Raw genomic sequence first — 14690 nt, forward strand, 5'->3', positions numbered from 1 at the left:
AATAGTTACCGTTATTAAATTTATATCTAGTTGGATTTTTCGAACAGAATCAGATGGTGTCCCACAGGGCTCAAAGCTGGGACCCATATTGTATCTAATTTATACCAATGAAATGATCCAAAACCTACAACGAAGTACCTCGCTCACTTATGCAGATGGTACTGCAATAATTGTGTCACATACAGATGCAAAAGAAGCAACTTCAACAATGCAAGGTGAATTCAACATAGTAACTAAATGGTGTCATGACAATGGACTTATTATATAAACCCAACCAAAACAAAGATTATGCACTTTAGGTCGAGAAGTGTTCCAAAACATCACATTGAAATTGTGTTTCATAACAAAGACTGTCTGCACGACAATTCTAAACAATAAAATCAGGAAAATGTACCACTAAGGTGAAAACCGTACCCAATTACAAATACTTAGGTGTTCATTTAGACGACAATTTTAAATGGAAAGATCAAATTGAAAATCTGCAGAAAAAATTAAGAAAATCAGCATTCGCGCTTAATCATCTTGGTAACTGTGTCCCGTACTATGTGTTAAATAATGAAATGTATCAAATTTTTTATCAATGAAGTTTTTATCAATAAAAAAATTAAGTTTAAATGACTATAAAATATATCATTCGTTGTACCGAACGTTCGTTGTGTATAACTTTATACATTACACTGTGCGACAAATTTGAATTTGTTTGGTAATTACCGGAAAATTCCAACAGATTATGAAAGAGGGGCTAAAAAAAGAAGACACGTGTATCGGCGTTTTGAAAGTTTACGTCGGGATGTAACCTAAAAAGGCGGGACAATATTATCCCTTTTTAAGAATTTTGATAATTTTCGAATTATGATTTTTTGAAATCCTTGCATTTTAGGTATATAGTGTCTTCGGCAATATTACTGACAAAATATCGTATGCAACTTTAACCCTCAACCGACTCATTAAAGGGGTATTTTCGGTCCCTTTTCCCAGGAGTGATTGAAAACTCATTCAAAACGGGGTTATATCTGCTCAGAATATTCTACAGAAATGTTCGCCATAAAGTTTTACTATAAGTCTCAGAATAGACTAAAACTCAAAAATCAGCCTAAACGTCAAAAATCTTAAAAAAAGCTCATTTTAGGGTTAATTTGTACTTATTACTAGTTTTTACCCATTTTTCCCACAAGGTGTCGTTTTAGAAGGATAGTATAAGGGACAAAAATATTTTTTTTTTCAAACACATATCCCAGTATTTTTTCGACAAAGTGCATTAAAGTAACATGAAACTTAATTTTAGGTATATAATGTCAAAGAATAAAATATTCTACGTCAAAATCCACTTCAAGTCTCAGAACAAACTATATATTTATATTAAATAGTTTTTAAGAAATTTACATTATATTATAAGAACAATTATATAATAAGAACAATTTTTTTGCAGTTAATTTTATAAGGTATATTTCTTAAAAACTATTGAATATAAATATATAGCTTGTTCTGAGACTTGAAGTAGATTATTTTATTCTTTGACATTATATACCTAAAATCAAGTTTCATGTTACTTTAATCCACTTAGTCGAAAAATACTGGGAAATGTCCTTGATAAAAAAATACAAAAACATTTTGAATATTTGGTTCAAAATGTATGACTATATATTCGGTATATACATTATATATACAGATTTCTCTTGTTCAGTGACTGCTAAAAATTGATGGAGAATATTTTTGTCTCTTCTAAATCGACACCTTGTAGGAAAAATGGGTAAAAACTAGTAATAAGTACAATATTAACCCTAAAATGAGTTTTTGTTTTATAAGATTTTTGACGTTTAGCCTGATTTTTGAGTTTTAGTCTATTCTGAGACTTATAGTAAAACTTTATGGCGAACATTTCTGTAGAATATTCTGAGCAGCTTTAACCCCGTTTTGAATGAGTTTTAAATCACTCCTGGAAAAAGGGACCGAAATGAGTAGGTTGAGGGTTAAAGTTGCATACCAAAATATTCCTCGATAATTTGTCAGTAATATTGCCGAAGACACTATATACCTAAAATGCAAGGATTTCAAGAAATCATAATTCGAAAATTATCAAAATTCCTGAAAAAGGGAGAATATTGCCCCGCCTTTTTAGGTTACATCCCGACGTAAACTTTCAAAACGCCTATACACGTGTCTTCTTTTTTTAGCCCTTCTTTCATAGTCTGTTGGAATTTCCCGGTAATTATTTTTGGTGTTGCACAGTGTTATATTTATAAATTGAGTACAATTTCGAAGCATGTCAACGGATAGAGCTAAAAACTTGAAATTTGGATTGCAAATCAAGATAGAGAAGTAGAGTCGATTAAATGAGGTGTTTTTGGAACAGCGTCATCATGTAAACGCAACGCATTGCGTTTTGACGTTAGCTTTACCGTCGGAGTATAGGATTGGGATATGTACGTAGTTTCGCGATTTTTTACTTATTTGTACGAAAAGTAATAAATAGTACTATTATTGATACAATTTTGATTTCCTTGAACCGATTGGGTTGAAATCCTGAAATTTGGAATTAGGGTCATGATAGGGTTGGACTATGTAGGAAGTTTTGTTGAATTTGTACTAATGGATTTGGGGAATCCTGAAATTTGTAGTTAGAATTGTGGTATGGATGTAGTATTGGAAATGCATACTTATGGTGTAGCAGCCACATGTTTATTTTATTATTTTTATTAATTATTATTTTGTATTAAATGCCAAAGTTGGGGTGTTGGTTTGGACTATGTAGGAAGTTTTGGAAACTCGTACTAAACTTTGTACAATTTGGATTTGGTTGAACCGATATGGCTGAAATCTTAAAATCGGGAAATAAGATTTCCATTAGTTGTAGTTTTGAAAATTCGTACTTTTGTGTACTAAATTCGGTACAATTTGAATTTTTGAAAATTCGTACTAATGTATTTTAATAGGTACTAAATTCAGTAGAATTATATTTTGGTGAAAGGATCGGGCTGGAATCCAGAAATTGGGAAATATGATTTCTATTTTATTTATGTTAATGTTCGCTAAATGGTACTAAATTTGGCAAAATAAATATTTGGGCTCGAAATGAAATTTGGAATTAGTTTTGGAAATAAGTACTACAATAGTACTAAAGATAATAAATGATAATAAAGTGTAGAGCTAGATTTCTTTTGCGGTCAGAATGGATGTGTAGTATTGAGGTAGGGAGGTAGTTTTTGAAATACGTGTTACAGTAAAGTACGGTTATAGAAAAAGTTATATCCTTATCCTAGGATTGGAAGGCAAAAATATATTCAGTTCCAAAATATGCAGTTTTTGTGTTCTTTTTGACAATACTTAAACTATTTCTCTTTTTCTTTGATGAATCTGACACTTTCTGTAAAGTTTACCGGCGTAAGCATATAAATTGACTATAGTGTGAATTGTCATGTTTAATTATTTAGTATATTTGTAGCAAGTTCGTTTTAACACAATTAGAATATATGAAAACTGATATTTGGGACAGAAAAAGGGTTCGTTGCAAGAAATTTCCATCCCCAAACCATAAGCTCGGATTTGTTGCATAGCGTGATTGGTTTGAGTTCATAAGAATGCGTATCATGCTACAGATCGCATACACTTTTTTATCTTTTTCACTTTAATGGGTTTAGCATTTTCTCAATGTTATATACTTTAAATCTACTTTCTGTAATATTTAATAATACATCATCACATTCTCCCTAAATGCATTTTTTTAACAAATAAAAAATTAACTTCAAACTAAAAACACCTGTAAAACATAAATACCACCAACACACATCCATACCCAGAATATGTTTCCTACCTTCACTCACAGTTTAAATTGTCAAAATCCCCCCTTCGGAATAAAATCATAAATCGTAACAATAACAATGACGGCGGAAATGCGTTTAGTTTATTAACAACATTTGACTGTTACGACAACAGTCAGCCATTATTAAAACGTTGAAATTGGCAGTCGTTGTTGAACACGAGTTGCTGAGCTGGAGAGCGGTATTTCAATTTGTAAAGAATACAAGTGTTTCAAAATACATACAACCGGAAGTCGAGTCAGTCACCCAGTCAGTCAGTTAGTCATTCATACATACGAATGGATGTGGTAAAAGAACTCGTGGAAAAGTGGCTTCCAAAACAACAGCAACAACAATATTTAGAACTTTTCAAAAATATGTTGTACAATTTTTGTTTTGTAAAAGAATTCATTAACTGAAAAAAACAGTAAATGGAAATAGTTTTCAGATAATAGGGTACCAACAAGTCGAATGATGAAAATTTAACGAATAATATAATAAATAATAAATCTGCAATCGCATTACACAATATACTCTTTCACACATGTTAAGTACTAACCTGGTGCAAATAGTTAAATAATCTAAAACCGCATGAACAGGCTGCAAGAAGATATATCTTCTTATCTTGTGTAAAAGTTTATTTTGAGTAATACGATTACAGATTTTGTATCATTATTAATAATTATAATACCCTGATCACAGAATCCTTTTCGTGCGGTTGCAGATTATTTTACTATTTGTACCTGGTTAGAATGAGCTTGATATGCTGAATATTTATAATTCGAATACCCTGAAAATATCTATGGATCCACATAGGATTTTCTTTTTGATATAGCTTGGACTACATATTCTTCGTGCGTTTCTCATTTTAATAACTAATATAATTCGTTTATTTCAATTTTGCCACTCCCTTTACTTCTATTATTGTATTTTTTTGTTTTTTAATATTGCATTCAACATACCCTATAAAAGTAGCACAAAATAGTTCACAACAGTATTCCACTTCTGCTAGTTACTTCATTTTTAGTTCTGGGTTCTTCTGAATGGCAATTGTTTTTTTGTTGAATCCATAAATGTTAGGGTTCAGTGGTTTGCTTTTGGTACCACGGCTGTCTATCATCAGTAGTGGCAAACAAGCATTTGGTTATTCATTCATTCAGTCGTTCATTCATTGAAATTGAACACCAATGAAGAGTTCAAAAATTAACAGGGAATGCTGAAAGGGTTTATGTTTCTTGCGACCAGTAGTGCTTTTAACTAATGGTGGCCACTTGCCAGTGATAATTAAAGCATATTTAACAATAAATTGAAAAATAATTTCTTTAGATATTTAAAAGGTCTCAAATTTTGTTTATAAAGGTTACACAATATCCACTATCAAATTATTTTTTCTTATGTGAAAAAACCATATATTTTAATAACTTCAACGAAATGCCACATAACATATAAACAAAATGATCTATTGATCATAGAAATCGGCGAACATTTGACGTTTTTATCAAAAACTCGGAATAGGTATCTTATTTTGAATCGATTGAAATTCTTTCTATGGGACGCTGATACCTTTTATAATTTTCTCAATTAAAGGCATTTTGTGGGATACAAACGGATATGTTATTTACTGTAGCTCTAAAGTTTTTGGATAATTATAGTGATGGCCAAATCTAAAGCAACTGAAATTGCAAACTGAATAAATGACCTGTAACTTTTTTAAAAATAAACTTATATTGAATGTTTTTTTTTCAGAAAAAATAAAAACGCAAAATTTATTTGCAATAAAAAATAATCTATGGAACTCAAAATTGATCCAATTTTTGCTTGATCAAAACTAAAGTAACTTTTTGATTTTTTTCTTTTTAAATTTTTTAATTTAGCTAATAATCGACAGCATAACCATTATTTTGATTAGGGCAGTATACCCATGAGTCATACAAGACATTAAATTTGATCATTGGATGTAATATTCCTTGCATCCTAAACCGTTGGGGAGAGGTTATGTTAGTTTGTAAATCTTATTTTGATTTTGCAATCTATGATTACTTCAAAGATTTTTCTATAGGACATTTATTATCTTTGCAATTTCAGTTGCTTTAATTTTGGCCACCAGCGTATATGTTTGCTTATAATGACTCAAAAATTCTTATAAATTCTCATAAATAAAAAAACATTTCAAATGTTTTTTAAGAGAATTTTTAAGATGTTTAGGATTAAAACTTCACTCAAATCCAAATTTGTTACCCTATGTCAGCAATCCACCTCTATCGGTTCACTCTAAATCCAAATTGTACCAAATTTAGTGACATTTAATAGACATTTCCAAAATTTCCTACATACCTCAATCCAACACCCCCACAGTGATCCTAACTCCAAATGTCAAGATTCCAGCTCTATCGGTTCACCCAACACCAAATTTGAAACCATTTAGTTCTCATTATTACGAATTTCCAGAAACGTTCTACGTAGCAAAATCCTAAACGCCAACATTGATCCTAACTTCATATTTGGTACCATTTTGTATATATTAGTACTAATTTTCAAAACTTTATATATATTTTAATCCTACACCTCAACAGTGACCGTAAATCCAAATTTCAGGATTCCAACTCTATTGGTTCAACCAAAATTTAAATTGTACCAAATTTAGTACACGTTAGTATGAATTTCCAAAACAGTAAACTTAACGTCAAATTTCAAGATTCCAGCTCAATCGGTTCACCCAAATACACACTTGGTACCATTTAGTACAAATTTCCAAAACTTCCTACATCGGTTCACACAAAATGTAAATTGTACCAAATTAAGTTCACATTAGTAGGAATTTTCAAAACTTCATAAATAGCTCATTACAACTCCCCAAGAATTATCCTATCTCCAAATGTCAGGATTCCAGCTCTATCGGTTAATCTAAATCCAAATTTGGTACCAGTACGAATTTCTAGAATTTCCTACATACACCAATCCAACACCCCACAATAATGCTAAATCCAAACTTCATTGTTCGGGCTCTATCGGTTCACCCAAACCCTAATTGCACAAATTATAGTACGATTTAGTACTTTTCGTGCACATAGATAGATAGTAATGGAAAAAGTTCTTGAGGAAATTGTGGCAAGAAGACTTAGCGGCTTCCTAACAAAATATGAATTATTTAACAAAGAACAATATGGATTTCAAAAAGGGAAAAATATCAACCAACTACTGGGACACTTTACCAACTACATAAATAAGTCATTGGGTCAAAATAACAATTGCCTTGCTCTTTTTATAGATTTCAGTAAAGCTTTCGACACTCTACCCCATGAAAAATTATTATATATGTTAGAAAAATGTGGGATCAGAGGTCATTGTCTGAACTGGTTCGCCAATTATCTTTCTAACCGAACCTTTTGCGTTAAAGTAGCCGAAATAAACAGTAACATGGTGGCTGTAAAATATGGTGTTCCACAAGGCTCAAAACTGGGTCCAATTCTATTCTTAATCTACGCAAATGAAATGGTGCTACAATTGAAGAACAGTGTAACATTTACTTACGCAGATGATACTGTTGTGATAATGTAACAAGTCGTTACAAATAGCAACGGATACTCTTCAAAAAGAGTTAAATATACTTACAAATTGATGTCATGACCACGGATTAGTGATAAACTCTGTGAAAACAAAAATAATGCATATACGTCCAAGAAGTAAACCGAAGAAAAACATTAAAATTATTTTCCACGACAGAGAATGTATACATAACAAAAATATGAACAATCAAATTGGAGATAAATGTAAAACACACATTGAACTAGTTGAAACTTACAAATATTTGGGAGTCCATCTTGATGAAAACTTTAAATGGAAACCACATATACAAAGTTTGCAGAAAAAACTAAGGCAATCTGCGTATGCATTATATCACTTGGGAAACTGTGCACCAAATTACGTGATAAAGCAAACATATTTCTCATTAGTTGAGTCACATCTAAGGCATGGAATCACGGCATGGGGAAACGCAAGATACTGTAGGCTCCTGCAGGTATTACAAAACAGGATTGTCAAACTACTAAATAAAGGAACTTATAATCGCTCACAACATAACAACAATACAAAACAATTGTACACAACACAACAAATTCTCAATATTAAACAACTGTACTCTATTTCGATCGTAAAGGAATCATAATACAAGACGAAGAGCTGAAGGAAGATATGTAGTACAGCCGTATAGAAATGATTATTAAAAGAACGCAATATCTGTGTCTCTACCACTTGCGCTAAACAAGCTTCCTGCCAAACTTATAGATGAAAGCAAAAATACTAGGATTAAGTTAATCAAAAATTACTATTTGAATAATTATTAATTAATGTCACTGAAATTTTAATATTGAGCTACAGCAAATTTGGACATGTTTATATATATACATTACCTATACATATCCCACAGACAAGCTAGTTATTAGCTTCGTGGGATTTCAAATGAAATGTAAACTTTATAAATGATCTCAAATAAAAAAAAATAGATAGATAGATAGATAGATAGATAGATAGATAGATAGATACATGTAGTTTCGGAAACGTTGGAGAAAGTATACCAAAATTGGTCTAAGGGGATGGACCAATTAAAACGCAGTCGAGCTATGGACCGTACATCGATTAATAAATGATTTCTTGCGTTTTTCTGAATTTTGTGTTTTATTAACTTATTTAATGCTCATAAAAAATAACCCCTTACCTAACACCAAATTGTAATAGTTATGGACATATACCTGTTGGCATTTTGACTAAGCACACACACATTTTTTCATGAAATATAAAATATTAATTACATTGATATTTAATTTAGATTTAATTAAGCTATTTATATACATATATACCAAATATTGATATAGTTACATTAAGCCTATTTGTGTACATATGTATATATTTATGTATTTATATTATACATAAATTAAATGTCATTGGAAGCATACATTTGTTTAAAAAATTTGCTTTTGTTAGCATAGTATACTTGTTTACAAGACATGGAGAATGTAATGATCTGCAGAGGTGGTCTGTTGAAAACAGTGACTCAAATGACATAGGTACTTTTCAGGACTATAATACATACGTTAGAAACGTCGAAACCTATTCGAAACCATTCGGTTTTTGACATAAGAATAATTTTCACCTTGTTAAACTTAGGATACTCATTCTTGTGGGTTCGATATTAACGTATCCCTACTGGAGATAATAAAAATCGCATGCAACTTGACGAAAAAGCAACAGACGCACACCTTGTCTGCTGAATGAATTATTTTTTGCATTCATGTATGGGTTTGACAAATTTTCCTATTACGTTTATAACGAACTACGTCTATAACGAAATAAATTGTTTGGTCCCATTGAGTGCGTTTAAACCGTGATCGACTGTAATTCATTATAATATAAAAATCTTATGAAGTATTGCATACTTTTAGGCGTTGGAATGAATAATGCAAAGTCTCCGAGTTAAAATGTATTTTTTTCTGTGCTCATATGTTAAAATGTGTGTTACAAAATAATTTCAAAATTTGTTCTTTTATACCACATACATTGGGCAATATTTGCTTTGTTTTTGGCAACCTCACAATAATTTGCCCCTTTCAACAGATCACATTTATTATATGACCACTGCACAATTAAAAGTTAAACTGGCAAGGAAGAAAAATGATTTCTGATGATCTGTCGGTATTTGTTGAGTCGAGTGCACCGAAACTTTCATTGGACCTGATATATAAAACTTTATTGTGGTAATAAGATAATGTACTACATATTTGTGTATGGGTTTATATAAGGCGACCAAATTTTGAAAAATGAAAATGATGTCAAAAAGAAAAAAAGAATATATATATATATATATATATAAATGAATTGCTGTTCGTTAGTATCGCTAAAACTCGAAAACGGCTGAACGGATTTTTCTGATCTTAGTCATGAAATGTTCGTGGAGCTTCAGGGAAGGTTTAAAAGGTAAGAAAATTTGAAAATCGCTATAAATTTGCAAAAAAACCTAGATTATTTTTCTTGAAAATAATAATAATAACAATAATAATAGTTCCATAGAGTCACGTTGTTCCTTAAAGTACCTAAAATGTTGCTATATACTACGGGAATTATCAAATCATCGTTGGTCAATGTTCTTGAACTTATAAACACAACACCTTAAATATATCCGATACCAAAAATGTGTATCACAGAGAAAACTACTTTAAAATTATATTTTCTTTGCACTAATCTCATATGGAAAGAGAAGAACTATTAAAAAACAGCAAAATTAAAAAAATCCGTCAAAAACGGTCAATAACCGGGTACATTTGTACATTTTTTGAATAAAAATGCAGTAAAGTTTTTAATAATGGAGATATTTGGATCAAATTTTGAGGAATCATTCTTGAGGTATTTTCACACATAATCGAAGAAAAAATTATAAATATTTTCCATATATATATTTAGATCAATAACCGTGGTACATTTGTACCCATCCAAAGATTGGTCTGTAACTCATTAAAAAATGGACTATCGTGAGGTTTTTTGTTGCAATTAGTCTATACGGATCTTAGATGTAGGAACTCAAAGATGTAGGAACTCAAAAATGATAATCCATCCATAACAATCATAGTAAATTCGTTATAGCTTTCGAATGGGTTAAACTTTTTTAGTTTGTTGGGATCTTATATAGGTATTCCTCAACCCCTCTGCAAATTTTTGTGGCCCTAGACAACATGGGGTCATCAGGGCGACTCGTGGAAGTCAGAAACTCCCTTGGTACAAATGTACCACGGTTACTGATCTACATATACTTTTTTGGTTATTGACCGTAGGGTTAGAGCGTTAAGCTATAGCGCATAATTTCTGGGAATACGTTTTTCATTCACAAGAATCCGTTATGTCAAACTCTAAAGGCCAAAGTCATTATAATACCGAAAATGGTATTATGCATGAACTCTATCAAAATTTCCGCAATATTCCGGAATGACTTATTACAGTTACTACAATGGGAATGGATATATATTATATTTTGGTAGGAAGATTTGACACCACATAAGAAAATACCAAACAATGGGCGATACAAATATATGTTGGCTAACTGGAATCTTGGACAATATTGACAATTTTTGACTAATATTGATTGATTTTGACCAATATTGATAGTGTTTAGTAGGACTCATCCTACCAAATAAAACAAAAAAACAAATATAAAAATTAAAAACGCGCCCAAAATCCCCACAGCATCAAAAAATTCGGAGTACTATTATATATGTAGTGAGTTTTTTTTTTTTTGCTCAATACATATCGCTAATATTAAATTAGAAACAATTCTTTAAAATATTGGGGGTACCGTTATATGGGATATACCCAAAAAAGTGAACAATAGGAGTAGTAGTAATGTATGTGCAAATTTAAAAGCTCAATTTTAAATAGTGAAGGGTAAAAAAAGCTAACTAAACATTGGACTTCCGATATGAGGAAGTCTTATAAATATATTGGGAAAATGTAATTAATTCCGAAAGTCAAACTAACATATGTGCATATAAGTTTATTAAATTTCATTAATAAATGTATATCCATCCATTAATAAATGTATATTCACCGAAACTTTAGAATGCAAAAAAATTGCAACATGTCTCGGTCATAAACATAAAATTGTAGATATTCAGTACTGTAATGTCACTTTATATGTGCTCTAATAAATGCCAATGTATTACAAAGATCTGTACACTCCACTTTATCCACAAATCTAAAATGCCAAAAATTATACATCAACAGGCAAGACAACGATTGCCGGGCCCGCTAGTTTTTAATAAAAATAATAGTATGTGTACAAAACGTACATTTTGATTTACCTATAAATATATAAAACCAGTGAGCGGAGCAGTATAGTCGGTCGGGCCGACCATACGATACCCTACACAACTATCACGGAAATCTAACTTTCTGCGGATTTTTATTCCGAGCCTGGCAATACTTCGTGATATTAGTACCCTCTTGCCCGATTAGAGGTCAACAGCACCTCTTCCATTACTTGTCCAGATTTCCTTGACGGCGGGTTGTGTTGTGATGTTCGGTGTATAATTGTGGCCTATAAATCCACTCGAAAAAAATAAGTTTCATCCCAAAATTATCTCCGAAAATTATTGTCCTTGACCACTACTGGAACCTCATGGAACTTTTCAAAGCGATCAGCTCTATATTTCCGCCCTCCAGTGTGGTAATGGATTACTAAATAATATCTCAGTACGTATGCACCTGTATATATTTAAGTGTAACTCCCACATCTGAGTACATACAACCATATAATTGGTATTTATTTAAAGGTCATCCACGCCTCTTGGATATGCCCAACAACTTCTCGGGTCTTTGTTCTTCATGGGTAAATATATACGCTATAGAATACAAATTTTGTAATTTTTCACACAAAGTCAGGGTCCATTTGACCCGCTAAATATTGACCGAATTGAATTCGCGGTGTTTGTGCCATAATTGCGGCCTCTGGAGCGTGCAGAAAAACCGACAAAAATTTAGTTTTTGGTCCATTTCATCCCCTAAATATTAACCAATCTTTTCCAAAAACTATAGGGGTCTTCATTGGCCAGAACCCATCCATCCTACATGCAAAATTTCGTGAAGATTGGTCCATAACTGTGGCCTGTATCGTGTTTAAAAATTATAATGGACAGACGGACGGACGGACACACATGTCTAGATCGACTCAGCTAGTCGAGATATGACGATCGGTGGGTGTAGAATCAATATTTCGCGGCGTTACAAACTTTTTGGGCTGCACAAAGCTATAATACACTGACAAAATAGTTGTGTAAGGTATAATGTGTGAAAAAGTCGTTTATAATCTTGAGATCTTTATATAAGGAACATAGCAAAGAAGTATAGCTATGTTCCCTATGTTTTCCAAATATATTTTGCAACACATAGGTCACAAGGAATAGTAAATTACATTCATTTTTGCATGTAATTTAATTTTAAATTAGAAAAAAAAATGATTGGAGACACCTAGAAACATTGAACCCAAAATATAAAATTACAGTCAATACCCACAATTAATTTGTTTTAATTTACAAAAACAAATATTGATCAAGTTTTTAAAAATATAGATGACAAAGATGACAGATTATAGAAATAGATGACATAAATTTTATAGATGACAGCCAGTGTTTTGTCCTCTAAAAAAGAGGACGTATGGCCACCTTAGTTTATATTTGTTTTCATAATTCATAAATGATTGATTAATTTAAAATACTATATTTGGATAATTATTAGTTAATAATAATTGTATATCTTTATTTATTTATTTATTTTTTTTCAGGTATGCAATGTTTTAAAACTAGAGGCATTAACGTAAGTTGTTTCTTAAATTACTAATTGAGGCAATACACTCGAGAATTTTCGATAAAATATATTATATGATCTTTGACATTGGACGATTGAAGAAGTAGTGCAAGTCAAGTTTAACCCAAACCCATAACGGAAAGATCGTACAATTTTTACCACCCTTCTAAGTAGTTTCCAACAATGGTCAAAAGAGCAATTATTAAAAATCTGGTTTACATTTAAAAGCTAGTCAATCAAAACTGACGTTCTCTTCTTCAGCACAGTTTAACCGACACATTTGGCCAAGAAAAAAAGTGGAAGGAATTTCAACTTTTGATTGTTTTTACTTTAAGTCATCGCCATGTCGTTTACTTTTTAGCTTTTCATTCGGTACAGGTTGCAGTATTAAGTTTGCACGATAAAAAATTTTTAACATTTTCATCTTTTCTGTCCTACGTTTAACAAAACGATAAGTATTTTTAGACTGTGGATGATTAGACTGTTATCAGGCAATATATCGAGAAATTCAGTCAAATTGCGCAGCATCGAATAATTGTCCCTACACTACTTTTTCCCCGCTAATTACTTGAACTGCAACACATAAAGGAAACAAATTTGTATTTCGTTCAAAACAATTTTATTTAACAATTATAAGAGCATTGTAACAACAACTTAAGCTTCAGGGGCAACGGGCAAATGAGCACCTTGGGGTTGGAAACCGTTTTCATCGGCAACATAGGTGACAGTGTAGGTGACACCATCATCAGCAACGAAGGAGTAGGAACCCTTGACGACAATAGCTTCTTCTTCGGTACCAACGTTCTTCAATTGACCTTGAGCTTCGGCTTGGACACCATCGCTAGTGGCAAAACTGTAAGCAAACGAATAAAATTGTGAGGTAAGTTTCGGCTATCCATGCTCACATCGTAGAAATTTTGAAATTTTGCATTGCAACTCAAATACTTACGCATATTGGAATCCTTCGGGTTGAACATCAGATTCGTTCTTGAGGATTTCAGCTTCTGGGCGAGGAGCGGCCAAAGCAACGGCGAAGAGGGCAGCGAATACAATGATGAATTTCATTTTGATTTTTTGAGTTGGTTGTTCAATGTCTTGATCAGATCAGTGAATGAAGGTGTTATGATTTTCGATGTTATCGGCACTAGTTTATATACTCTGATTTTTTACTTGTTTCCACACAAAACATTCCAAAACTAGTTGGAAGTAGAGCTCATTCAATATTCTTTATTTTTGAATAACGTGTATTTTTCGAATACATCGATATGCGAAATTGATGATACGCAAATTATATGAAAATTTTATTTTTATTAAACTATAAACAAACAAGTTTTGCGGTTTTTAGAGCATTTATTTAAATGAGAGATAGGAAATACGAATATTGAAAAAGAATTGACATTATTTTGGGATTATTTTAATTGCTATTTTCGTTTTTTTTCTTTTTTTGCGCAAATACATATATTATGGCTATATTATGGCAGAAAACTTTTAAGCCACAGGACAAGAACTATTTTTCGGTTGCGAATACCAAAAATATTTATATGATGT

The 14690-nt window shown here is 31.6% G+C and overlaps 2 protein-coding genes across 2 annotated transcripts in view; one reads left to right on the forward strand and one right to left on the reverse strand.

Moving 5' to 3' along the window:
• LOC133323500 (calcium uniporter protein, mitochondrial) overlaps window positions 1-14690 on the forward strand; it is a 128942-nt gene that overhangs the window by 57173 nt on the left and 57079 nt on the right. The window lies entirely within an intron of this gene.
• On the reverse strand, window positions 13783-14243 carry LOC133323505 (larval cuticle protein 65Ag1-like). Its single transcript, XM_061532425.1, has 2 exons — window positions 14092-14243; window positions 13783-13995 (listed from the first exon to the last, which is right to left on the reverse strand). Exons 1-2 carry the CDS (start codon window positions 14205-14207, stop codon window positions 13797-13799), a joined length of 315 nt encoding a protein of 104 aa, XP_061388409.1. The 5' UTR covers window positions 14208-14243; the 3' UTR covers window positions 13783-13796.

This window comes from Musca vetustissima, unplaced genomic scaffold (assembly GCF_032173495.1).
Source record: "Musca vetustissima isolate MV318-11 ecotype Yass unplaced genomic scaffold, APGP_CSIRO_Mvet_v1 utg4242, whole genome shotgun sequence".
Lineage (NCBI taxonomy): Eukaryota > Metazoa > Arthropoda > Insecta > Diptera > Muscidae > Musca > Musca vetustissima.

Excerpts from the sequence above, each read along its gene's own strand:
- LOC133323505 (XM_061532425.1), bottom strand. The coding sequence starts at position 14,207 with ATGAAATTCATCATTGTATTCGCTGCCCTCTTCGCCGTTGCTTTGGCC. Across the intron at positions 13,996-14,091 it reads CCCGAAGGATTCCAATATGC|TTTTGCCACTAGCGATGGTG; the intron begins GTAAGTATTTGA and ends GTTTGCTTACAG.